General features: G+C 40.7%; 1 protein-coding gene across 1 annotated transcript; it reads right to left on the bottom strand.

The window, feature by feature from the left end:
* LOC102207731 (neurogenic locus notch homolog protein 3) lies at nt 1-26,093 on the bottom strand. The gene is made up of 46 exons (XM_013910445.1): nt 25,892-26,093; nt 24,930-25,108; nt 24,571-24,673; nt 24,295-24,453; nt 24,002-24,164; nt 23,705-23,808; nt 23,439-23,618; nt 23,144-23,368; nt 21,332-21,523; nt 20,447-20,596; nt 20,245-20,348; nt 19,548-19,750; nt 18,863-19,083; nt 18,590-18,736; nt 18,301-18,465; nt 17,995-18,146; nt 17,654-17,822; nt 17,345-17,453; nt 15,341-15,477; nt 15,068-15,193; nt 14,678-14,857; nt 13,825-14,049; nt 13,568-13,694; nt 13,199-13,398; nt 12,893-13,105; nt 12,634-12,779; nt 11,871-11,998; nt 11,554-11,698; nt 9,064-9,196; nt 8,773-8,904; nt 8,548-8,674; nt 8,248-8,459; nt 7,996-8,158; nt 7,806-7,894; nt 6,880-7,040; nt 5,031-5,145; nt 4,474-4,670; nt 4,346-4,394; nt 3,359-3,505; nt 2,922-3,257; nt 2,649-2,746; nt 2,457-2,563; nt 2,273-2,352; nt 1,466-1,494; nt 1,267-1,398; nt 1-847 (listed from the first exon to the last, which is right to left on the bottom strand). The coding sequence occupies exons 1-46, from the start codon at nt 26,091-26,093 to the stop codon at nt 365-367; spliced, it is 7,344 nt and encodes a 2,447-aa protein (XP_013765899.1). The 3' UTR covers nt 1-364.
* Nucleotides 26,094-26,757: the final 664 nt, after the last annotated feature.

Below are 26,757 nucleotides of genomic sequence, written 5' to 3'. Positions count from 1 at the left end.
TCAGCTGAGCTTTATTGTCTTAACTAGAAAATGATAATGAGCACAATCTGTCTTAGAGACCAGTATTAACTCCTGACTAAGAAATTCTTTGGACAAGCTGACAGACTGTGTCATGCCACTCCTTGCAGCTGCAAATTACTTTTGTCTGGATCCACACATAATTGAAAGGAACTACGATGAATTGTTTTTACGAAGTGCACCAAAATGAAGACAGAGGTCACTTGTATCGTTACTCGAATAAAACAACAATATTGTACAGAAATAGCCACTCAAGGTCTAACATGAAGGAGCACAAAAAAGGAAAAAACCTTGATCATTTGTCCACATTCAGATTGTTGTGCACTCAAATGTCATCAGTATCTGTTTAGCTTGTTGTATTTTCTATTGCAGGCTGCCTTTTTAGCTCTTGCTCTCCTGGAACATTAAGATCTTGAGTGCCTGGCGTCTGGCAGCCCAATAATGTGTCAGGGTTGTTGCTTTGGACAGTGTTACTCTTCTGGTCAGAAATATGACTCTCCAGTTTATAGCTATCAAGACCTCTGCTCTCTTCGGCTTGTTGGCTGTGACTGTGGCTAGCTGAAATACTGTCCCGCCGCTGGCCATCGTTGGGGCTCAAACCATCTGTACTACCATAATTCTCACTTTCTCCCTGCTGTGTAGTGCTGCTGTCTGTTTGTGTGCAGCCTCTTGTCCCATCTTTCGACTTGCTGTCATGCTGCTGGCATCGTGTGATCTGGCCTAATGTGATTTGGAGCTCATTGAGGCGCTGTAATACATAGCGTCTCTTCAGTTCCAGCAGGATTGTTCCATTACGACTCAGGCTTGGCATGTCTGTTGGAGTTGCCCTCTGCAGAAGAATAGATCACAGAGCATGTATTGTAAATGATGTGCTGTAAAGATATGACTGAGTTCATGCACATAGTCTCGAGCAATAATGCAAATTCAGACACAGATCACGTTCATGCATACTGATTTACGCATTTCTCTTTTAAGTCAAGGCTGAACATCATCATGAATATCGTAGATTAAAACGAGTTATCACCATTCAATCACTGCAATGTGCCATTTATATGTATGAAATGCAGTAATAGCAGATACTGGCAAAATCAAACGAGATCATTTCACAACGCTGAAGTGAAACTTGGATGAAATCAAAACACAAAGACATCATTTAAAAGCCCTTCACAACACAATTAAATTAACACAGAGATTCATGTTTTGGATTATGTAATTATATGTGCAGTGTATAATGTTCCAGCTAATTACTGCAGAATGGTTTCCAGCGCTGTTCTCTCTTTCCTTTAGCCATGTGCTCACATCAGCTCTCTTCTGTAGTTGCGTGCTCAGCAGCAAGAACGACTCATTCATGCGATCAATTTCTTCCTCTATACATGACATCTGGAAGAGAAATAATGGTTGACGGTTCACTTAAATTAAAATTCTGTTTCATTTTTTATATTTTTACCTGCACTGGTGTCCCCTTTGGTGGTAAACCTAAAACAAACAAAAAAAAGAATAAAAATGTGTGTCTGGAATCTGTAGAATGGAAAATACAACAAAAGAAACACCAAACAATATGTGAATATATGAAGCACAAAACCACCCAATGCACTTCAGCCCTCAATATCATGGTTTTATGGAAACCTTGAACTCTGTGCACCAGGACACTGAAACAAAAGTCTTTTAGGTGCTTAACAGCAAAAACAAAACAGAAAATCTCTCCAAGACTTCATATGATACTTTAATGATGTTTTATGTTTTAAGTGGCAAAAATGAAATGAACAACATCTGCATGAAATCACAGATGGGCTTGTTCATCAACTTTTAGGGCTGGAATATTATTATGGTCATTGTTTCGCAAGACCGCTTGCTGATGTCACTGAGGCTTCATGGTCAAAAGTTTAAATCATCAAATCAGTCCATGCATAAGAAAATAGTACAAGACTGCAACAAATGTCCACAGAATTTCAGCTGATCAACACATGATGATGTTTTGTTCGCAGCTCCTTATACATTTTCCTATACTGACAACAAATGCCACAACTGTAATTTTTTAAATAAATTAATTTTGCAACCTTTAGCATATGAACTATTTTATTTATGAAGCTGGTGAAGGTCTATTTTCCCTTTACTTTTAGATAGTAGCTTTGCAAAGACCCCTTAATGTGATATTTATTGTTTTACAGCAATAAATGCACCGTGAAAATCCTGTGAGTATTTTATGTAATAGTAATTCTTTTTGAATTACTATTACAATCAACAGTTGTCATACCTTTGTCTGTGGTCTGAGCTGGAGTATGTTTGAGTTCAGAAATGAGCTGCTCCAGCTGGAAATATTTGTATTTCTTGAGTCTGAATTGGCAAAAAGGGAGAAATATTACATATTGTAATATAAATGTTTTGCTGAAATGACAAACCTCATTTATTCTGCTGTAATCGTTATCTGTCTCACCAACCTGCTAGCTAATAGGTGCTCAGTGAAGCGGGCTTCAGAGGGAACTCTAATGTTGAGAAATTCCTCAACTAATGTGTTATTCCGCCCCTTCAAAGCATCGAAATTGGACTGTTAAAAGAAGGCATAAAATGTTATCTGCCTCCATTTTTATACTATGAGAATGATGAGTGAGGTTTAAAGAGCACTTACACACCTCTGCTGTGCTCCATTTGAAAGAAACATTGAACAACTGAAGGCTTAGAGCTGAAATGGCCTCATGGAGTGCTTGCATAAAGCTCTGGGCTTTGGATCCTGGATTAAAAAATACATATACAAATCTATATTTCAGTGTTTTTAAAGAAGATTACATACTTTGTGCTTTCAAAGTTAATTGCCAGGGATATTACTCTGTACTATATGACAGTTGCCAAACAAGGACACGAGACTGTCCTTCAGAACTGACTTCTATTGGTTTTTCTCTGATTACCAGATGCTATGTGGGCCATTGACTGCAGGATGACAGAGATGAAATGTCCCACGTGCTGAAGCTTTGCCTCTGACAGATACAGGATTTGATTGGTCGCATCAAAATAAAAGTCCCTGGAGCAGTGTGACAGTAGACCCCCATTAGAGGAAGATGGAGCGAATGGAATCGACTTGGCCAGCAGGAGAAGAGCACTGGGGAACATGGGGCAGTTTTCAAGCAATTGCATCACCTGACAACCAAACAAAAAAATGGCAGAGTCCTGTGGGGAGAGGTTGTCCAGTGCAGTCGGGATGAGCTGCCCGTCATAATTCCCCTTTGCAGAATTATCTGCAACTCCTAAAAAGGAAAAAAAAAAGAGATAATTTTAGAACTTGGTATATGTTGCATTGATCAAATATTATGTGTGTTTTAGAGATCTCGCTATAATGTTTCTGTACCATTGCTAAAATATTGTTTTGACTCATCCATTGTGAGATTTTGTAAAGATTGTTGGATCTCCTGCAGGGTCTTGAATAGAGGTGATATCATGATAAGCTTGGACAGGTCATGATCACTTAAAGAAGGAGCTGTGCTCTGTATATGGTCTAGGACACAGAGAAATAACATTAGCAGAACACACTATAAACTGACCAGGCATAGGATTATGGACACCTGGTATCTGGATCAGATGTTAGTAACACATCTGTTATGTCCTGTAAGTTGTTTGTCCAACACAACCCAAAGATGCTTGATGCCGCTGTTGACTTGCCTCCCATAGTGCATCCTGCTGCCAGGTGTTCCCCTGGTAAGTGATGCACATATACGCGGCCATCATGTTAAAGAAAATATGATTAATCAGACCAGGCCACCTTCTTCCATTGATCGTGGTCCAGTTCTGATACTCGCGTGCCCATCGTTGGAGCTTTCAGTAGTGACAGAGGCATGGGTACCCTGACTGGTCTGCAACTGTGCAGCCCCACACAAAACAAACTGCGACGCCTGTGTAGTCTGACACCCTTCTGTCAGCATAAACTATCTTGACAATCTGAGCTACAGTAGCTAATCTCTTTTGTGATAACATGGGCCAGCCTTCCCTCCCCTTGTGCATCAGCGAGCCTTGGCTGCCCATGACCTTGTCACTGGTTCACCACAGTTCCTTCCTTCCCCCACAAGATCTGCAGTTTTGGAGATGCTCCAGAGAACGCATTCGTCTAGCCATCACAATCTAACACTTGACAGACTTGCTCAAATCCTTTTGCCTGCCCATTTTCCTGCTTCAAACACATCAACAAAATGTTCATTTGCTCCCATATCCCACCCACTAACAGGTGACATGATAAAGAGAAATAATCGCTTCACCTCTTGGTGTTCATAATATTATGCCTGATCAGTGTAATATTCTGATATTATTGTACATGCATACAAAGTAGTGATTTATTCCTTACCGGGCTCGTGTGGAAGAGCTCCTGCTTTGGTCACATTCACTGATGAAAACTGTGGATCATTGAGTGAGGAATTTACTCTCTACTTTATATCATAAATACACAATACAGAGAGAATGCCACTGCGGTACCTGCATCAAACACATGTTAGTGTCATTGGGTTGCATGTATCCAGCTTGCGCCTCACACTCTCTGGTATCGTGATGACCTGTGTGACAGTACAGGGGACCAGACAAATCCTGGTTCTGCCAAGCGTCTCCTGTCAGCCTGCATAAGAGAGTTTCCACTGACCTGACCAGAGCTCCCAGCAATGACATGCAGGCCTCAACTTGAATGATGGAGATGTTCAGTTACATACAAAAAAAAATTAAATTGTGACATAAATTTCCATTTCTCTTAATGCACAACAAGAAACAGCCAGCATGCTTCTGTGTGATGGTCCACAAAACACAACACAAACCACATATTATCATCTTTACACTTTGGTGTTTTATGCTAAGCTAAAGTAATTGTCTGTAACTTTACAGCTATGATACATGCATGTGGTTCTCAACAAGAAATGAAGAATTCACATTTCCCAGACTGACTAAATATCCCTTTAATGATCTATCTTATTATTAGAGACGGTCATTCATCTTCAGTAGAAGACATTACTCTCATCCTCATGATCATCATCATTTATTTTTACCTTGTGTATGTCTCTCCCCCACACTGCTGCCTGATGGTTCATCCTTCATTGTTTTATGAACTAATATCTCTTTAAGGAGGCTCATTTTTTTATGATCCATATTCTCCAAGGCATTCTGAAAGAAGGATAAAGAATTTTTATTCTGTTTCCTTGAGGGGAACAAGATTGCATTATTATGTATGTGTTATGTATGGACAAGGTAGTCCATAAGTTGTTCTTATTAATGGTTCATAACTGACCTATAAAGTGTGGTAAGTGATTTACTCAGCATTAATAAACAAAACAAAACAACAACAAAAAACATTAACTGAAACTTTAAATAAATGACTTCAACTGTTTATGAGAAGGAGCACTTCTTGGATTCAAACCGCTTCTCTTTGAGGTGCTGGTTTGATGGTAAACAAATAATAAAAAGGAGTTGGGGTATCAGTGAGAGCAGCAATGCAATGAGGCACCATTAATCAGTGTAAGGGGGTCTCACATGCTAGAGGATAAAATGGGACACAACCAGACTCCCAGCAAACATGGTTGCCTAGAGCATGGGTATGAAGTGTAAGGGCCAGAATATAAAATTAGTTTGACATTCCAGGTGTAAAGGATCCTATAAGAGTAGTCATTGTAAACATTGCTCAAATGTACTGCAGATGTTAATTTGATTTCACCTCTTAAAAGGAGTTTGCTATTAATCATTTTATTAATAAAAAAAAACGTATTTGCCGGCTGCAGGCTGTAGTGTCCCAGCTGCAAAGTTGTTTTTTTTTATTTTATTTTATTAATGGTAGAACAAAAAGACTATTTAACTGCTCTCTGAACTGTGTGAGGAGACAACCACACAGATATGGAGAGAACATGGAAAATATGGAAACTCCAGATGTCATGAGTCGCTGTGTGGCAGGCAGGAGTTGGACCCAAAATGCAGGCACTCAGGCATGAGGTTTAAACACAAAAAACTCAGCTTTATTTGCTGGCAGGGGAAAGTCATTAAAAAAAAGCAAACTAAAACTCATAAACAAAACTCACAGTGAGACAAAGGGCGATCCACACAGCACGAGGGACGACACGACAGTGACCGAGAGAAACACAGGGTTTAAATACACTGGGAAGTAACGAGGGGAATGAGACACAGAAGGAGAGCACAGCTGGGAGAAATCAGAACTGACGAGACAAGGAAGCGTAAACTGAACACACTGAGATAAGACAGAGACTTTCAAAGTAAAACAGGAAACACATAACACAGAGTGAACAAAAGACACAGACTCACATGCAGGCACTACAACAGAGGGAACAGAGACGTGGGACCAGGGCAGACACAGACGCTGACTGGACACGGGGATATAGCGGACAGGGGAGACAGCAACTAAGGATTACACAGAGTCAAACCATAAGACATGACTCTAACAAAGAAACCAAAGCATAGAAATGATAAATAATATTTAAACTCAAAACCCTGGCTCAACGGCCCAGGCATCCAACGGCCCATGGTGGATTTAAACCCAGTACCAGAGCCAACAGTGCTAACCACTACATCGCCCCTTTGTCCTGTTTCTAAGCGCTTCCTATCGAACATTCACTGTTCGATGAATGAATTGGCAATGACTTGGGGTCAGTTATTTGTCCAAGGATGCTTTGGCATGCAGACTGAAGCAACCAGAGACCAATCCAACAGTAAAGCAATACATCAATCAACCGATCAACATATGACCTGCCCTACCCTCAGGGCGACAGGCATCCCCACCTGATGGATGTTTTTTAGGTTTTGTACTAAACATGAACTGTGGTGGCAAGATAATTTATCCAACAGCTTTACTGGATTATTCCATGCATTATTTATTACAATATTAAAACTCACCTTGAATGATTCAGTGTGTTGACAGATGTTTCTATAAAACTCCTGTATGTCTTTGCGGTGCCGGGCCAGCTGTGAGGCTATATGGAGGTTCTGATCCTCCAGCTTGTCGTAAAGAGTCTTCACATTAAACTCCTCCAAATCACAGCACCCTGGCACTCCTCCTAAACAAGGCCAGTAAATGTCAACAATGGGAAAGATTGAAATGGCTTGAAAAAATAACAGAAGGGCCTCATCATGACATCTTTAAGATCTGAGGAGATGATCTTGTGAAGCATGAACGCACATTGAAATTATAAGCTCAGTTTGGCTCCATAGTAATTTAGTGGAGTCGGTCTAGCTTTCTTTAGTGGTAACAGCACAAGCCATTACAGTATGATATAAGCCATTATTTTCTTTATCGTCAATCAGATGTGGAATAGGCTGTTAACTGCTAGCTGGTCATGCGTGATGGTTTCATAATGGCTAGGCCAATTGGCATTTAAACGCCCAATCAAGCTGCATGAATAATGTAATAAGCGTCAACTGAGAAACATTACCGTCACCTCCACTATCAGAGATTAGAAAGAAACAAGGCAAATGTAGTGAAAAGTCGGCGAAAGGGAGCTGCCAAAGTTTGTTTTAGTGAAAGTTTTCTGGAAAACTTTTAGTTTTTGGTTATTGGCCAAGTCGTCCAAGAGGTACAGAAAATTTCTTTAGTGAATTTGATAAAACATAGTTGCAGTAAGTCATAAAAGTAAACTTTAAATGCATTTCAGACTTAAGTTTCATATACTGTGATACCATATTTAATTGAATACAAATTAGAGCATGTTTAGGCCAAAAAATTACTCTCCATCACAGTTACACATTTATTGCAATTGCTTGAAAACCTATAGATAGATAAAAAAAACAAAAAGCACTGGCACAGTATTAAACAAGGGGCTTACCTCCTTTTGAAATAGCAGGCTCCTCAGCTTCTGCTCCTTCTCCAACACCTCTACTACCAAGGAAATCACCTTGGTTTGGGACCACTAAGCTGAAAAACAAAGACTCGAATTTTGTTTATTTTCACTTGTTTAAAAGTGTTTTATGTATTTTTTAGAACACAACGTCAGCACTGCTGTCACACCAGTATACCTTTCTCTGCTGCATGCACACTCCACCGGACAGAAAGGCTCCCCGAGGCTGCGCCACTTTGGCTTTATCCTCCACTGGGAGACAAGCTTTGCTTTGCTAGGTCGCAAAACTAGTACTGTAGTGGTCAGAATTACGACCACAACCAAGAGCAGACTAAGGATCCCTGCACACAGTCAGCATTGTGTCATGGTGAAGGCTAATTCATTACAATAATACCCCTGTAAACAGTTAGTCAGCAATACAAATACCCACCAGCAATCACTCCCCAGTCGGGCAGAAGGTTTAGTTTGTGTTTCTTGACAATCCCGTGCTTGACCAATTGTGCTGGGGTCATGGGTTGAAACACAGCAGCCCTGGGGCCACACTCTGTCCCCTCCTCACTGACTACCACTACCAGACTCCACTGTGGGACAACACTGTCAACAAACACGTACTTCCCCGTTTCAGAAAAAACATGGGCAAACCTGGCAATGGAAAGATGACGAAGAGGAATACAAATTAGAACATGAGATGACGATACTGTGTGACCACAGTTATATGAGGATATGTTACCTTGAGGAGTTAAAGTTTGTTTGCTTCATGAGTATCTGTAGATGCCTAAAGGCACCAAAGTCCCAGCTGGGGTTGCTGTTAAACAGGTGGTCTTTTTGATAAACTGGAAAGTGGCTGAGATGGCGGTCTAAGAGAATTCAAAGTTAGAAGTAAGAGGACAGTGGTTTAAAAAAAAAGAAATCACACACTGTGATAAAACCATGGTAAAAGTAAAAACAGCTGTACCTGTGTGGTTGATGGTGAGATGAAAAATGAGCATGTCACCAGAGGAAAGACAGGCAATGGGGTTGGGGATTCGAGGTAAGACAGCCAGATCTGCTGTGTCTCTTCTATTTCTGGGTCTTGTTTTTAGGACTTCTATTGGCTCGGTGAAGAGATAGCATTGTGTCACAGATTGCACAGTTTTGTCAACCAATTAAAGCCAAAATGTTTACAGTTAATTGGTGGTAGATACAGAAAACAAACGGATTGCATGGCAAAAGAAAATATATCAATCAACATGTCAGCTCTAATCACCTGACAGAAACTGATTGATGACATCTTTTTGTGTGGGAATCCAACCAAACACTCCTTCAGAGTCAAACTGGACCAAGTGTGTTTTCCCAATATTCTTTAAATGGATATCTGGTCCTAAAATATTTGTTATTCTCTGAAAATAAAAGGAAATAACACAAACTAGAACACTAGAAAAGCGCATGTTATTTTGTATCTATTATGTTGGAGAGAAAACATATAGTAAGGAACAATTGTGCCATACTGTGTTTCTATTTTAACTATAGTTTTTCCAGTTGCTGATATTTGTCAGTTTTTATTTATATGTAGTGTTAAGTATGTGTTCCAATACACATTCACAGTAATGCCATGCTACACCTTGGTCACAATAATAAAAAAAAAAATCCTTAACTTGAGAAAAAGATATTTTTGTTGTTAGACAAATAACATGCACACTTACAGTACTGTGCAAAAGTCTTGAGACACCTTATTTCTTTATGTTTTATTAGGAAAATAGGTGCAGAGATTCAATTAAATTTTCAATTCAACTCAATTTTATATGCATGGCACCAAATCATAACATCAGTCACCTCAGTGTGAAAAACCTCAACAATCAAACAACACCCTATGAGCAACCATTCAGGAAGGAAAAACTCCCTTTTAACAGGAGGAAACCTCCAGTTCAGGCAGGAGCATCCATCTGCTGCAATTGGTTGGGGGTGAAACATGTACAAACATTAATGGAAATACAGTATAAAGCTGCTTTTGGCTGCACCCTTGTTACAAATGGGGTAGCTCTGCATATTGCTTGATTTGGCACAGTTTTATGCTTTTCCTGAATCAACCACAAAGCCAGCTACCTTTCACTTGCCACTACACTACACTACACTACATTACAGTAGATGGAACTTATATATACATTATTTAAGGCAAAAACGCAGTTTGTAGAATTCTAATGAACTTAAGTTAATGTTTGGCATGGCCACCTTTATTTTTTTAGAACCTGAACTCTCTTCGGCAAGATTTCCTCTTATTAAGAGTTGTTCTCCAGGCTTCTTGAAGGACATTCAAAGCGTGTCTTTGAATGTCTTTTGTTCTTTTCTCTGTCAAAATTGTCCCACACTGCCTCAGTAATGTTGAGGTCCAAGCTCTGGGAAGGAACGACACTGTGCCATTGTGTGGTTTTCCATCCGCTTTACCTGTTATGCTTTTACTGCATTGGCAGTGTGTTTGGGATCATTGTCATGCTGAAAAGTGAAGCCGCTGCCAAACACATACTTTCCAGGTGGTACTGCATGGTGGATCAAAATGTGACAGTACTTTTCTGCATGGTTCCATCAATTTTGACAAGATTCCAAGAGCACAGGCTGTAATGCAGTCCCAAACCATGACACAGCCTCCAACATATGGGACCTGCTTTATACAGTTTGACAAAAATTTGACGACAGCTCCAGTTCTTGTACAGTTTGGCATGTGCTTTTTCTTGCCGTTCCCTTCTTTGACTATGGTTTCTTGACAGACAGCCTTCTGCTGAGACCATGTCTCATGAGACTTCGGTGAACAGCACATGGATCAACTGAAGTGCCACATGCATTTCTCGGGTCCTGTGTCAGAACTTTGTTGGATTTTTTCCTATTTCTAAAGGAAATGACTTGAAGATACTTCATATATGCTACAGAAAGTTGTTAGGCTTAGCCCTTCTTTGTTGGTCATCCACTTGGTTCAGTTTCCTCATTTTTAAGGACACAGTGCATACCCTGCTTACATATGTCATGTTTTCAGCCAATAACTCCTTGGGAACTGGCATGTGCGTGCAAAAATTACTGTTTTATGCCTGTTAAACTGTTATCGTTGGGATCTTTCATAGTTTCAACCAAAGAAATAGGAAAACAATATATGTGTTTTTGTGACAGCCTGCGAATAACAAAGTGCCTAAAGATACAAAAAAAAAAAGGCAATGTTAAAATAAAACCCTGGAAAAACAGAAAACCTGGAGAACTCAAGCAAACTTTTAAAAATCACAAATCTGGCAAAATATAAAGAAACGAGGGGTGGCTCAAGACTTTTGCACAACACTGTATATATGATGAAACTCACGGAAAATGAAAAAACCTCTTGCTGGAATAACTTGGAATAACGAAATACTTTTTCTTTGATGGTGAGCAGACTTCACTATTTATCACTGTCACTTCATCATATGCAATGATATCACAAAATCTGCAGTTGCAACATTTTTTCACATCATGCTGAAACCTTGTTAAATGCTGTGCCAAGCTTTCTGCCTACTAATTGATGTAGCTAAACCCTACAGTGTGAGGAGTCGCTTGGCTGTGTCAGTACAGTTCTAATGTTGTATTTGTACTTGTTTTTCAAGTATCCCTCCTCTCATTCCTGCACACATTTAGAGTAACTGATCACTAATTATAAGAGAAATAATTGAATTGGATAGCTGGATATCCTTGCAAGGTGTAGCTGATCAACAGTTGTCAGTGGCCCATGTTAACCTTCCATCACCTTTGCCCAGACCATGCTATGGCTTTCTTTGATGCTGAGCAGCAGGTGTCCATCTGGTGAAAGCTGAGCAGAGAGCTGAGGCAGTCTGGAAAGGCAGGATGTATTGCAAAGCTCCTCAGCAGACACGTATCGCTCACACTGGCAGCTGGGGTGCAGATAAGGCAAGGGACAGAAAGGCAACATATCAGGCTGTATACCAGCTAGAATCCTAATTCACTTCTTTATTAGATGTAGCTTTAGTAGTTTTTACAGAGCAACAGTAAATCGGACTCGGCTTACATGATTTGGTAAAGGAAAAAGGTGATAAGGTGACTCACATGCCCATCTCCGCATCCAGAGTTCCTCCATGTGGTCCACAGGTGATACTGCAGGAGTGGAGGGACGGTGACACACACTCTCTGGATGCTGCCAAGCGCACCTCTCCTGTGGCACATCGTCTGTTCACCTGAAACAAACAAAAACTCAGACTTCCGAAAGGGCACACAAGGTTTTTGCAATATGTTGCATCATGTGTGACTGAACCTTCATTTACACCATAGTATAGTCTTCTATAGTCTTCTAGGCAAAACGTATTGCAAAGGGAGTGAGTCAAACTTCAAATCTTCACTGGATTTACTTTTTATTTTTTTTGGTTTAAAAAGTGGAAAGCTTTTCATGTGATTCATGAAAAGCTCTTTTTAACGTTAGACACATGAATGGTGTCTTGCAGGTGAGTCTACAGAGTTGCGCAGGAACAAAAAGAAAATTAGAAAATTTCACACTGTCAATATGTCTTTGAAGGTTCTCAGTCATCCAGGTCATCGTAGTCTAAGGAGCTTGGAAAGAAAAGCGTCTGGACATCCTTGAGTTGCTTGAAGACGTTTCACCTCTCATCTGAGAACATTCAGAACTGAAGAAGAAGCTTCTCGGATGAGAGGTGAAACGTCTTCAAGCAACTCAAAGAAGTCCAGACGCTTTTCTTTCCAAGCTCCTTAGACTTCACGCTGTCAAGTTGAAGTGTAAGTTTTTTGAGTCAACAAACGCATTATTGAGGAAAAAAATGCATAGTTTAAACCACATACCTTAATGGTTTTAACTGACCTCAGGCTGACAGTCCAATTCACTATCGGCAGTAGATATTTTAAAATCCAGCTCGTTATAGAAGATAAAGCCAGTTCTGCACAAACATGAACCATCTGAATACTGGAAAGCGCGGTTCTTGCCAATGCAGGTACAGGAAAAAGAACCTGAGAAAGCAAGTGACACACGGCATGGCAGTTTGTGGTCCTGATTTCCAACTCCTCGCAACAAAGTTTACTATAAAAACTTTTTAAATCAGTCTGTTATTTACTGCTCTAACCAGCTTGTGAGGTGGAGGAGCTACCACAGGGGAAGCAGGCCTTCTGGGCAGGCAGGTGGTTGAAGGTGTTTTCCAGACACAGGCGACAGTCATCCATTTTCTCAGCACGAGTGCGGTTGCCGAATGAGCCAGGTGGGCAGGATATCGGCTGAGTGGATCCCAAAGGGCAAACATAGCCAAGAGGGCAAGGGTTTTTCTTGTAGTTGTCTGCACCTGTTGCATTAAATGTGTATGAAATGAGAAATACTGTACAATTGAGATCATTTAGGATGATGAAAAATTCCTGCCAAAACGTATATAAAGTACCTGGGGGGCAGAAGTATCCTGGTGGACAAGGAAGGCATTGCAGAATGGAGGCTAGAGATGGACGATAGGTGCCCCCCTCACACACAATACAGCAGCTGTTTTTGGACCCTCTGAGCCCACTAGTGTTGGCAGGCATAGAGCCGCCTTCGCAGGACTTCATGGAAGAGCTGTTGGCTGGGCAATAGTATGGAAATGGACAGCTGTGGAGCATGGTAACAGGGTTATTTATAAAGCTTTAAACCACATGAAGTAGAATCAGTCAAAACCTATCAAGCTTTCATCATTTAAAGCCTCTCATTTTTTATATCACACAGAGTGGACACTTGCCTTTGTGCCAGATTTAGCTTGTTAGAGCTGTCGTGTACTCACAGTTGTTTGGGGCTGTTGTAGGAATGAGATCCTTCAGGGCAAAAATAACCTTCTGGACAGGCTTCAGGCTCAGCAGTTTGGGGTCCACAGTACGATCCAGCTCTGCATGGCCTCTCTGAAACCGCACCTAGATTATGATCAAACACTTGTTACAACACTCACTGCTATGTTTGGAAAGGAAGGAATTTCAAATGGTTCAGACATCGCATCCAGAGGCTAAAATGAGCTTTCACATAAAACTATTCTGACAAACCCACCAACAGGACACTGATAGGAAGCCCGACAGGGTATCCCTTCAACGTTGGGTTTTCCTGTATCCTGGGGGTGTGGGCAGAAGGTTCCCCCTGCACAGAGTTCACACTGGCTGGGTGCAGCAGCTCCCGGAAGCTGCCTCATGGTGCCTGCGGGGCAGAGGATGGGAAGCCCAGTCCCACTACACCAGAAGCCAGGTGGGCAGGGATGTTTGGAGTAGTCTGTCAGCCCTACAACAACAACCATTTTCTAAAAACAACAAATCACTATATAGTGTGACAGATATATGAACCACAAAGCTTGCTAAAATTATTAAAGTTTTTTTAATAAGCCTTCCCACAAAGGCAGCAAAGGCAGCAAAAGAAAGGACCATAACAACCTGCTGCACATTATCCACTAGCTAAGGCAACAATATGATTTAGTGTCAACCATAAAGTTTTGTGAGAGGACCAGAAACAAGGTTGTTGTTTTTTTATTTGAAAATTCAGTGCATGTGGCCTCATGTGACGAGTTAAAATTCAATGCCTTCCCTCACATCATATTTCTTTCATTCATAGTTTAGGCACAACTATGATAATGTGCACCATATACTGTATACGGACATTAATGCAGTCTTGAAAGGAGCTGGCTTTGAATTGCCCTTGCAGATGTGCATTAAAACCCAACAGAGAAAAAAAGATTACAGATGTATTTTAAAATGTATTACAGTGCACCATACTGTAGGCACGGGGTATAATCAGAACTGAATAACAGAATGGAATAATGTGTAGCTTTTACAGGGAAGGAAAAGGAATCTGTTACATTTATAGATTAAATTTGAGTTCATCTTTTAAAACATGAGGATATGGCGTATCAGACCTGTGCTGTTACAGTGTGAACCAGGTGGGCATGGCAGGCAGTCACCCTTGCTGTGTGCTCCAGGAGTAGCTCGATAAGTGTAGAGAGGGCATGGCCTGGCACCAGTCCCTCCAACAAAGTCGCCACCAGGCAGACCATCACAGTAATGACCAGCAGGACACAGATGAGCAACTGGGTCTCCTGCAAGCAAACATCACAAAAAGTTGTTTAGGAGGAAAACAGGTTTCTGATACTTGGTATATACACGAACAATTTTTATGCTACAAGAAGAGATCAGCCTCTCCTATTCTCTTTCATCAGATCAGAAAATTTAAGTATCTTGATTAAAATTTTGTATTTTTACCCTTAATACTTGATTAAAATGGCTACAAAACTTCACTCAGTTCATACCAGATTTGCACCAATACTGGGGTGGGCAAGGTAAGCAATCCTGTAGGCTGGCACCTCCTGGGGAGCTTCTGATGGTATTTGCAGGACACAACCGAGCCTGTTTTGTGCCTTCGGGGCAATAGAAACCTAGAATAAAGGAAACATTTGGTATTTAACAATTTATTTAGCTAAACTACAGAGAATAAAAGCATTAACATTGATTTGTTGGTAGTTTCTTCTACATTGTTAGTTTTTAAAATTATATATCTTTCTCTCTATATATGCATATTGCACCTGGTGGACACGGTCCAGCACACTGCACACCCCACTGGCACTGGGTTAAGTTAAACACTGGTCCCTGAGGGGTGAAATCTGTGCTTCCAGAAACGCAGATATACCCTGCAGCACAAACACCTTGGATCTTACCACCCCTAAGGAAACATACAGTTAGTTAATCAGTACATAAAACCACAAGATTCAGTCCATGCAGACAGAAACATATGCCTATGCACACATAATTAATTTAGAAGAATCTGAAACGTATGCTCCATTTAACAAATACAAAGATAATAACATCATCTCTTCTGGTTTAATGTTTACTCTGAGTTGATTATGATCATGCATATGAAGGCAGTCATTTAGTTTTGGCAGTGAACCGTGGCTACTGATCATGACATACTTGTGCATTCTGATGTGATAACAGTGAGTGTTTGTCTTTGAGCACTGTAACTGATGATTACAGTGTTCAAAGAGTTGGTCATGACAGGAAGGGCAGTGGAGATACAATGTATGTTAAATGTTAAACGCATCATCCGCTGTAATTTGTGATGCTTTGCAAAAGCTTAATTACTTGGAAGTAATTAAAAATGGCTAAGAGAACAATTTATGAATAATTTATAAGTTATTAAAATTAAATCTGTAAATTTATGTTACTAGGTCTCATTCTTTGAAAATCTTAAGAACCAGCAATTTTATATCAGAATCAGAATACTTTATTAATCCCTGGGGGAAATTATTTATATTTATTATATGAGCTATGCATTGGTCATATAGAGTTAATATAATGCATGATGTTTAGCCTGCATGCCAACATTTTTAACATAATGACAATTAACATAATGGACGTTATTATAAAGCAATATAGGATTTCTAGGAGAGATGATCGATGAACAAGGCTAACCTACAGAGTTTTAAGAAAGAAATGTCCAACTCCGATCTGAAAATCCAAATAAGATCCATTTAAAACCGCAATAACCTTTCTGAATTATTGAAAGAGATAAAGTTGCTGTCGTGCTCCATGTTTTAATTAACTCAGTTAAAATTATCAGTAAAGCTGATATTGCTGGGTATCTTAATGAACATTTTCTATCAGCTAGTTCTGTTTTTAATGAAAATGTGGTCTCAGAGTTCTAATTTGAATCCCATGTCTTTTTCATCTATTACCTCCATATCAAAAGAACCCATTTGTCTTTAGATCAATTTCTTCAAAAGGTTTGAAATCCATTCATCCAAAAAAGTCATCTGGACCTGCCAATCTGATTCCCCGTCATCTAAAGCACAGCTGATGCAACTGCTGAGCCTGTTCCTCATATTATTATTTCTCCAGATTTTAGGGTGATTTAGTGTCCAGACTAATATTGCTCTAAAATCTGTAAAGCAGCCTATGTTCTCCCCTTCTAAAAAGTTTCATTTTAAATAATTATAGCTAAACTTTCCACTCTTGTTAAAACTCTGGTATTTGCAATAAGCTCTTTGATGGCTTTAGATCAGTTCATAGTACCATAATATGTGTGGGTTACAAATTATGTTGTTAATGCATTTTTCTGCCTTGTTTGTTGATCTATCCAAGGCATTATATTCTCTTAGTCAAACTCGGTTCTCTGGGCCAAATCTTATTTAGAAGCTGAACTGGGGCAAAATGGAAAGGTACTGAAGGCATATACAACTTTTAGAGCAACATATGGTACCATCCAGATTTTGCTTTTTGTTTTTGGAACTGGGGTTTATGGTATCTGGTTCGATAGTGTATGTATGCTGTTATGTTCATTTATTTATTTATCAATAAATATTTTTAATTTGTAAATTTATAATTTTGTATTGGTGTGTCTTCTTGGCGTGGTCTCCCTTAAAAAGAGATTTTATTCTCAAGGGACTTACTGTTAAATAAAGCATAAATAAATAAAATAAATAAATATGTCTGTATACACAAGGTGTGCATGGGATTAGCTGTATGTTTATCTAAGTCAGTGCACTGTTTCTGAATATTTGAGGGTGCAAGACGTGCATGGGACTGTGTACCTGCAGAACTTTCCTGGAGGGCAGGGTGAACACTCTCTCTCTTCCTGTAAACCTCCCAGATCTGAAAGGGTGTATGTCCCATTAGGACAGGGCTGAGGTACCATTGTTCCTAGAAGAAAAACAAAAGGTGGGATAAAACAAAAGCCTTTATTGGTCATCTCATCTTGATTTTGAAATAAACCAAGTGGATTAACATTCTTGTCAAAAGAAAGACATGAGACTAATATTGGTCTCATGTCAATGAATATGTCAGTGAGCTATAAATAAAAGTTTAAATCTTTTATTGTCAAGAGCTTCTTTTCAGCATACCTGCAGGGCAGAATGAATGTGGTGGGCAGGGTAGTGGATCTCCCACTATGGCCTCCTCACAGTAGAAACCAGGTCTGCAGGGAATGCAGCTGTCTGATCCCTGGTTAGGCTGGTACTCTCCTGTGGCACAAGGCAAGGCCATGGAAGAACCTTGCAGACAGTGGTGGCCCTTAGTTGGAATGAAAAAGGTGAAGGAACATCAGAGAAGTGGCACCCAATTTAGCAGAAAATTGATATTAAACTACGTGGCACAACCATTTATTACACATATGTCTGGAAAATAATAGAGAAGACATGGGGAAGTAATTCAGTTGGAGAGAAGTCTATATGTTCAACCTTACCTTGGGACAGAGGAATGCATATGGGGTAGTTGAAGAGAAGTCAAAAGGGCAGTAGAAACCAGCAGCACAAGGACCACTGGGGCTAGCCAGACCGTCTGTAGAGCAGTAGTGGCCAGCAGGACAGGAAGAACAACTCTCCATGGACACACCTCCTATGATGGGTGCACAATAGATAACAGTCAGAGAATATTGTGAAGGAGATAATGGGAAGCAGACAGCATGAGATCAGAAGTGGATCTCTTTTAAATTCAAATTCAGCAGCATGGAAATGCCTTTTCATGACATGTGCAAACATTACTGAAGTACCCGTGGAGTTGCGAATGCTGCCAAGAGGGCATGGAATTGGAGAGAGGCACCCTGCTGGACAGTAGTGGCCCACAGGGCAAGGGCCATTCCTGGGGAAGTTTTCAGAGCTGTGAGGGGCTGGTTCCATAGCTCCACCATGGCAGAAATAACCCTGCAAACATAAACCTGGATGGAAAAAAAGAAAAGAAAAAGGTGACACTACCAGTTTGATGCCATGTGAGGATGCAGATGTGAGTATTTTGCTAAAAAGCCAAAGTTTTGTTAAATCAGAATTTTAATCTCTGTTCACCTTGTGGTATGGAGGCTCCATATGCGCCACAGTACAGTCCAGAGGGGCAGGGTGTGCAGGCAGAGAGCGTGTGGGCACCTGTCTGATTGTTGAAAGTACCTGAAGGGCAGGGCTGAGGCAGGGCTGTCCCAGCAGGACAGAAATGACCTAAAGAGAAAGCAGTTACTTTATGTTACTGCAGAAATACAAATTCGGACAATACTGTTGCTATACCTAAAAGTTTAAAAATATTTAATTTGTGACTGACTTAACGTTTATTTTTACCATCCTCACCAGAGGGGCAGGCGGAGGGCTCTTTAGTGGCTGACGATGGACACGTGGTTCCTTTGGGGCATAATAAGCAACGGGCTGCTCCCGGGGCAGGACTGTAAGTGCCAGGCTCACAGGGCTCCTCATGTGCTGAGCCAATAGGACAGCTGTGGCCAGCAGGACAGAGGTAGCCATGGGGACCATTGGATGGAGTGGGACTGGAGTTGCCGCCCAAGCACACATACCTGTAGGCACAAACAGAGGAAAACAAACTGCGTATAGATTTTGGCACAAGCTGCCACTAGCAAAACTGTAAGTGAGGGGAAATCATTCAGCCACAATTTCAAATTATGTTTTGTGTGTGTGTGTTTCTTGTTTTGCAGTACGGCAGAGTGCAGCTCATGGCACAAAGTCTGGCTTTATTAATTCACTCAGGTTAAACTGAATGAAAAAACAGAAGCCCTTAATAGCTAGCAGCAGCCAAGAAAAACGTATCTGAATTGTTTTGTGTTTTAATTTTCCTCCACAATATGCCTAAATGTTCCAGTCTTCTTATTTACAGTCTAATACCAGAAGAGAAAGAAACCAAACTATTGGCAGACACTGAAGTGATTGGAAGACATTAAAAGGCCTTTAAAAAAAGTCACTATCCACTCTGAGAAAGAGTGGATTTGAAATTGAAAAGTAGAAGAGTAATAGTAGTGTTTACCCAGCCTGACACGGGAGCGCTTGTGAAAGCTCTGCTATTGCAGGACTGTCACAAAACAGTCCAGGGGGGCAGGGTGTGCATTCATCAACTCCCTTTAGTCCTTGAGCGATGGAGAAAGAACCAACAGGGCAGGGGAGTGGATAGCCAGTGCCTGCAGGGCAGTACAGGCCAGGTGGACAAAGATGACTTCCAGACGAATTTCCCTGAAAAAAGTAAGAAAAAGTTTTAATTATCTAAATAAAAGAATTAAAAAAAAAAAAAAGTGTATCATATGTGATACATGACTTTTTTACACCTGTACATCATCTGTGTGATTTTTGTTTTTCCATACATACAATCAGACACATGCCGTCCTACTGTGAGCAATAAATTGCACATTGTTGCATTATTTAATGTGTCACTAGATTAAAAAACACTTCAGTTTCCAAAAAAAAAGGATTTTATGACAATTTATTGTGGTTTAGGCTTTACAGGGTTAGAGTAGAAGAATGTATTTCACTGCAGAAGGTATCCTGGAAATGTGGCTCTTTTTCTTATAGTGTCTATCACACCTGATGGTACCACTGGAAGACCATTTATGACGTGCCAAAAAAGAGTTTTTTCTTCACAAATAAGATAATACTAAGTTAAAGGTTGAAGGTCCCCTAAAATCATTAGGTAAATTTTACTGGCCAGCATCACAGAGGACAAACATCACCTGATACTCAGTAGAGTTTGGACTGGTTGATCCAGCAGGACAGTAGTATCCTGCTTCACAGAGACCTGTCGGCTGGGATTGCCCAGACTGAGAGCAAAACATTCCTGCAGGCAACATAAATAAAATAAAGTCATCATAACAATAATTAGAAATAAAATAAGCTGTCATACTGGTTATGGTGAAGCAAAGTGTTTTTATGTACCAGCAGGGCAGGAGAGACAGGTTTCAGGACTGGACGCTCCGAGGTGGTTCTGCACAGTCCCAGGTGGGCAAGGGAACTCCAGTCCTAGAGTCAGACCTGCAGGGCAGTAGTGACCAATAGGACACAGCACAGGCTGGACAGTAGCTTCACCTGAGCCACATTAAGAAAAAGAATAAGTACACACATTATATTTTCTTTTTCTTCTTCTTCTTCATTTTGCTGCTAACATATTTCCTCTATTCCTCCTTTGCACAACCCAAACCAACTCTCAGCCTTGCCTCTCTAACCTTGTCTCCAAACTACTGCACCTGAGCTGACTCTCTGATGTACTAATTTCTAATCCTGTCCTCCCTCCCAGTAAAATCTTAGCATCTCTAGCTCTGCCACCTCTGCCTCCTGACTTTTTGTCAGTGCCACCATCTCCACATCATACATCATGGCAGGTTTCACTACCATTTTGTAAATCTTCCCTTTTACTCTTGCCTCTGTCACAAATCCCCTGACATGCATTTCCACCCACTCGACCCTGTCTCTTCTCTTCTTCACTTCTCTCGGGCACAGAGATGCAATTAACAAAGAAATTTAGCAACTTTGGAAAGTCTGTGTTGTGTAGTTTTAAATGTCTTAAGACGTCAATAACTAAAACAATTTTGTGATACTGTGAAACAATGTCTCAGTTAGTTTGGCTGAGGCAAAGAGACTTTGGATAAGCTCCTCATAATTATAAAGCTTGCTCTGATTATTATAATCATCCAAGAAGGACTTTAAAGAATCACCAGTGAACACAAGTGAATTTGATCTTGTAAATATTTTGGTAGCAAAGTATGGTAATGGATTCCTCTCTGGATTACTGCTGATCCCTGCAGGTAAATCCATGTTTCCCACCTTGACAGTAGTATCCAGGGGTACAGATGGTGCAGTTGTATTGATGCGTGTTGCCCGTTTGAGAGCTAAATGTTCCTGCAGGACAAGGCACCGGTGCTGGTGTTCCACTGGGGCAGAAGAAACCAGCTGGACACACAGCCTGATCTGCTTTGCTGGAGCCCCAGTCACAATAAAAGCCCACCCAGCAATCACCTAGAAGACAAGAGATTAAAAGAAAAACAAACTTCTATACAGAAATTTACAAGTTACAATGTGTTGTTCAAAGATTTATGCACATAAAAGTTAAATTATTACAGCTGACATTTTGGGGGGCCTTTTTACAGCTTTATTTGAAAGGATAGAGTGAAGAGTGACAGGAAAATAGAGGGAGACAGAAAGGGGAAGACATGCAGCATATGGTCACCTGCTCATCCCAGTTAGCTAAACCGGCGCCCTGACAGTGCCATTCTGGGATTTTCCTACAGCATGATATGTGCTACCATAGAATATTAATATTTTAATAAAGATTAAATAGAGTTCAAATGAATAGATTGAAGTAGCAGAGATATTGCTGATCTTTCTCTCTGACTCTAACAGACCACTAGAGGTACTGCAAAGGAAAAAGGCTGTGATCCACAGTTGAAGTGAATAGTCCCAGTAACATGTGAATATGTGCTGTTGTCTCAGTTTAAGTACAGTGCCACTGGGGGTGTGGTTCCCCTATAGGAACATGTAAAGTGTCATTAAAGGATATTAAACAGATCCTTTGCACTTTAAAGTAGCCATCTGGCCATTTAGAAGATTTAGCTGTACAGACAGAGACTCTTAGTAAGATCATTTCATTGCTTGTGATGATAAGAATAGAAGAATAGAATAGAATCATCTTTAATTGTCCCACAAGGGGAAATTTGGTTGTAACAGCAAGAAGAAAAACACATATACAAACAAACAGGATACAGAAACATACACAATTTTCTTACATATTTACATCAAGGACAATAGTTATCAACTAATTTAGTCAAAACACTCTCACTGTATCTAATTCTATTATCCAATAAATCTACCTGCTCTGAGACCTTGCTGGCAGAAAATCCCAGGTGGACAGAGAGATCCAGTTCTGTTGTCAGTGGGGTTTGGCACTTTGGCACCCGTCAGACAAAGAAACCCAGCAGCACACGATCCTGAAGGCTCAACCAGACCTTCAGAGCCACAAAACTGCCCTGCCGGGCATACTAAGCACTGACCTGCAAACACAGACAATGACAGATTTCACTTCACTTCTAACAGCAAAACAAGCTCAAGATCAACCAGCACAGCTCTGAGGGTGCTGCATGTGGCTAAAGGTATCAATGTGTGAAGTAAACTATGTTAGAGGGCACTAGAATAACACAGCAGAAAGACCGAAGTAACAAAATGCATGTAAACATTCACTCAATGACTCAATGTAGTCTTTGATTTTTGTTTTTAAACTATGAAAGGAAGAACAGCAATACTATTGTGCATCAACACAACTCAGACCTGTTTTTGTATTTTTCATATGATAAATAAGCTAAAACTAGAATATCCTATTTGTTTCTGTATATTTTTGTATCTAATATATAATAATTCCTTTCATATTAATTTCTTTAACAAATGCATTTCCAGATATGCAAATTATCAAAAGAACCTCAGGTCTGAATAATAGTTGATTAAATTACCATAAATCATGTGTCTGAATCAAGCATTCATTGCCATATTTAGACTTCAATCTAAATTAAATAAATACAACAACTAGCCATGAATGCAACATAACTGCACTTGTCTCTATTTCCTATAAAAGTTCTGTTATTTTACCTGCACTAGTGAGACCCTGCAAGGGGCTGTAGCTGCCTTTGGGGCACGGGAGTGGCTGATTGTGTGGACTCTCCTCCTTTGGACAGAAATAACCAGCTGGGCAGGGCAGAGGGCTGGAGACTCCGGCAGAGCTCCCTCTGGTGGGGCTGGGATTCAGAGGCTGGCAGTGGAACCCAGGGGGACAGGGATTACACTCGTTCTGCCCTGGCAAATCCTGGAACCAGCCTGGAAAAGACATTCAGACAGTGAGGATATCGTCAGAAATGTCAGTTTTGTGTATTAACATTTTGATTACCAAGAGGGCATGGTTTGCAGTCATGTTTGCTTTTTCCTCCAGTCTTATTTTGGTAAAAACCAGGCGGGCAAGGTGAGGGGGCACTGCTGCCCTCTGCACAGTAGTGGCCTGCCGGACAAACACCTCCCGATACACTTGACATTGGAGTAGCAGACTGGGATCCCTCTAAGCAGTAAAAACCTAGCAGTAGAAACATTTAAATGTGTTCAAGTCAAGCAGGATAATAAATCATTTGACATAACATAATAATGAGCATCACTTTTTACCTGGCGAGCAGGGTCCAGACACTTCCGAAAGGCCAGGCTGTGAACAGTAAAAGCCAGGTGTGCAGCCTCGACACAAAGAATGATCAACAATGCCGATCTGCTCACTGAAAGCAGAGGTGGAATTTGAATTGATCATGGGTCATCTTGACTGTAAATGGATTTGATTACATATGAAATAATTCAAATAATACTAAAAGGCACACAATGGGCACTATTTAGCCACCAATATTGGACTATTTGTGTTGTTTTACATCTTCAGATCATTCGATGTTTATGGAGGTACTGAAAGATGTCCACCTGAATGTTCCTTTTGGGCATGGTTGTGGTACAGATGTGCCTGCAGGGCAAAAGAACCCAGGCGGGCAAGGGAATCCTGTCACATTGTCTAACGGTGAAGGTTCACTGGCTCCCTCGGCACAAACAAACCCTGCAGCACATTGCCCAGTGGGGGTAGTCCTCCCTTCAAGCAAATATAATTAACAGAGTAGAAAAGTACATATATTTTTTCAACAATACATCAATACATTTAAACAGCAGTTGTCTGCAAGAAAGATCTGTTGAACGAAACAAACATGGCCAGAGAAATGTACCTGTTCCTCTGCAGTACATCCCGGGGTCACACTGTAAACACTGCCATTCCTCAACCAGTCCTGATATGTTTCCATAGGTCCCGGATGGACAGGGATGCTGATATGCTGATCCACTGGGGCAATAAAACCCTCTCTCACATGGAAGTGGAAGAGTCGTTCCTGACGAGCACATTTCAAATAGGAACATTTGCAATCATTTCTTAGAAAACTCGCCCCAGTTAAAAGGTTACATCTGGGCTCCAGCAGCTAAATGCTTTGTCGTTCCATCAGCTTTACCTTGCTCTTTACAACAGAAACCAGCAGGACACGTCTCGCAGCCGGCTTGACCTCGTCTGAACTGGTAGGTGCCAGGAAGGCAGGCTGTCTGTCTGGCGCTACCCTGAGGAAACCATCAGAATCATTTTATTAGATGTTATATGCGGAGAACAACATGTATCATCAGTTGTAATCGTAGTGCAACAATATCAGTGGACAGAGTCACAGCACAGGGACTCGGATGAAACACCAACCTGCTATATTAATGCACTAGTCATGAAAAAATAACAGAGCTGAGGAGGGGGGGTTATGTAAAGACATCACATGCAATATTCATTGATGACTGACAGTAGCTTGAAGCCTGACACTACACGGCTGACCTTCTCACAGTAATGACCAACTGAGCAGGCATGTTGCTGTGGTCTTTCAGAGATCTGTCCCTCAGGACAGTAGTAGCCTTCTGCACAGGGGCCACTTGGCTCAGCCATTCCTTGCTGGTGACAGTATTGACCTGGAGGACACAGCTGGCAAGCCTCAACAGTGGATCCACCAAGGGAACCTGGTGGATAATGTGCACATTGTAGTTAAACTGTTTATCTAGGAGTGATGGTGACGCATTCGTGCGCGTAAGGGTGTGATAAATTAAGAAATCTGAATTTTAATGAAATGAGCAACATAAATTGATTAAGAAGACAAAACTGTTGTTTTGCACACCCACGTGCACAGGGCATTTGAAGAAAAAGAAAAAGAAAAAGACTTTTAAAAAAATCACCATATCACTTTGTAATTAAAGCCTTAAATAGATTACAATGTTATTTCAATGCAAAGTGCATCCCAAGTCCCTCATCAGTTTCTAATTCATAACTGTACAAAGGAGCTACAGCATATACTAATAGGATTCTAGTTGTCTGCCGCAAGACAAGAATACAATTACACGATTAAGCCACTTTGTGACTGCAATTATTCATAGGCGCCCAAGGGGGAAAAAGTGCTTCGGTGGAAGTTTTCATATTTTTCCACATGACTGAGCTGCAAAGGTATACACCAGTTCAAACAAGGACGTCAGTGGGAAAACTGATGATGTTCGGAGCAAAGGGGATTAGGTTTTGTTTTTCTCAGTTTTACTATTTTGATTGCGTACTCATTCATCATCAATTCATGGCCTGGGTACAAGCCAGGGATTACTGATTTGTCCTCAGTTGCTTCTCCTTTTTGATGGAAGAGAAATCACAATGCACAAGCTTCTCTTTTGTTAATGAAATCAATAAATGTACTCAAAGAACAATGTATTTGTTATATTACTCACAGATTACAGCTACATAACAAAAGTGCAACAGCTCACTTTTTACAGTTCCCAGAGGGCAGGGCAGAGGAAGCTGGGTTCCAAGGGGGCAATAGTGTCCTGTGGGACAAGGGTTGGCGTGGGGTTCAGAAGAGCCTCTAGGGCAGTAATATCCAGCTGCACAGGGTCCTGCTGGAGCCTCTAGGCCAGTCTGGTTGCAGTAAGAACCAGCCTCACAGGAGTGAGGGTAAGCAGAGCCCATAAGACAATAGAAACCTGAAAAAAATCAGCCAGACATTGTCCCTGAAATGATAACACTTCAACAAGAGAAAGTTTCCAATTAACTAAGTGATCCCTCCAGGGACAGAGGGTTTTCTCACTCTCAAACTTTTATTCTCTGCTTCTTCTGTTTCACACAACTACCCTCACAGATTTTCCTTTACGTTTGAAGGAATGTTATTACTTGCAAATCTGTTCTTTTAGGCTCGTATATCAACAGTGTTACTTTTATGTGCCTCACCACCCAGCCATCTGCAGCTCTTTATCGCCCATTCGCTCTACTGTATTGTAAAGTCACCTTGTTATGTAAAGTGACGGGAGATGGAAATGAAGTCTATTTAAATAAAATCGAATGCCCTTGCCATTGGTTTAAGGTGGGGAATTTGAACCTTTCAGAGTGAGATTTATTTGGGGGGTTTTGTGCTGCCACTAATGTTTTTTTTAGTGCGCTTATTTGACAAACTATATTTCTCTCCTTATTTATAGAGCAAGCCATTAAACACTAAAACTAAGCATTCATCATTCAAACCACTTTAATGTGATTTAACATTTCAGCCATCATTTTCTGACCGAGTCGCTAAATAAACCGAGACTAAGCGGGAATCAAACCAAATTACATCACACAACCTGCACCAATCAGATGAAGT

The sequence above is a fragment of the Pundamilia nyererei genome, unplaced genomic scaffold (genome assembly GCF_000239375.1).
Source record: "Pundamilia nyererei isolate P.nyererei 1_Seehausen unplaced genomic scaffold, PunNye1.0 scaffold00003, whole genome shotgun sequence".
NCBI classification, from domain to species: Eukaryota; Metazoa; Chordata; class Actinopteri; order Cichliformes; family Cichlidae; genus Pundamilia; species Pundamilia nyererei.
The sequence above is the reverse complement of the archived record's forward strand: the minus strand, read 5'-3'. Positions and strand labels throughout refer to the sequence as shown.

Coding starts and splice junctions, on each gene's coding strand:
- LOC102207731 (XM_013910445.1), bottom strand. CDS start 26,093: ATGGGCTCTGCTTACCCTCACTCCTGTGAGGCTGGTTCTTACTGCAAC. Junction 9,197..11,553: donor ATAGCATGGTCTGGGCAAAG/GTGATGGAAGGT, acceptor TTTTATTTTCAG/AGAATAACAAATATTTTAGG. Junction 4,671..5,030: donor GGGGGAGAGACATACACAAG/GTAAAAATAAAT, acceptor CCATCATTCAAG/TTGAGGCCTGCATGTCATTG.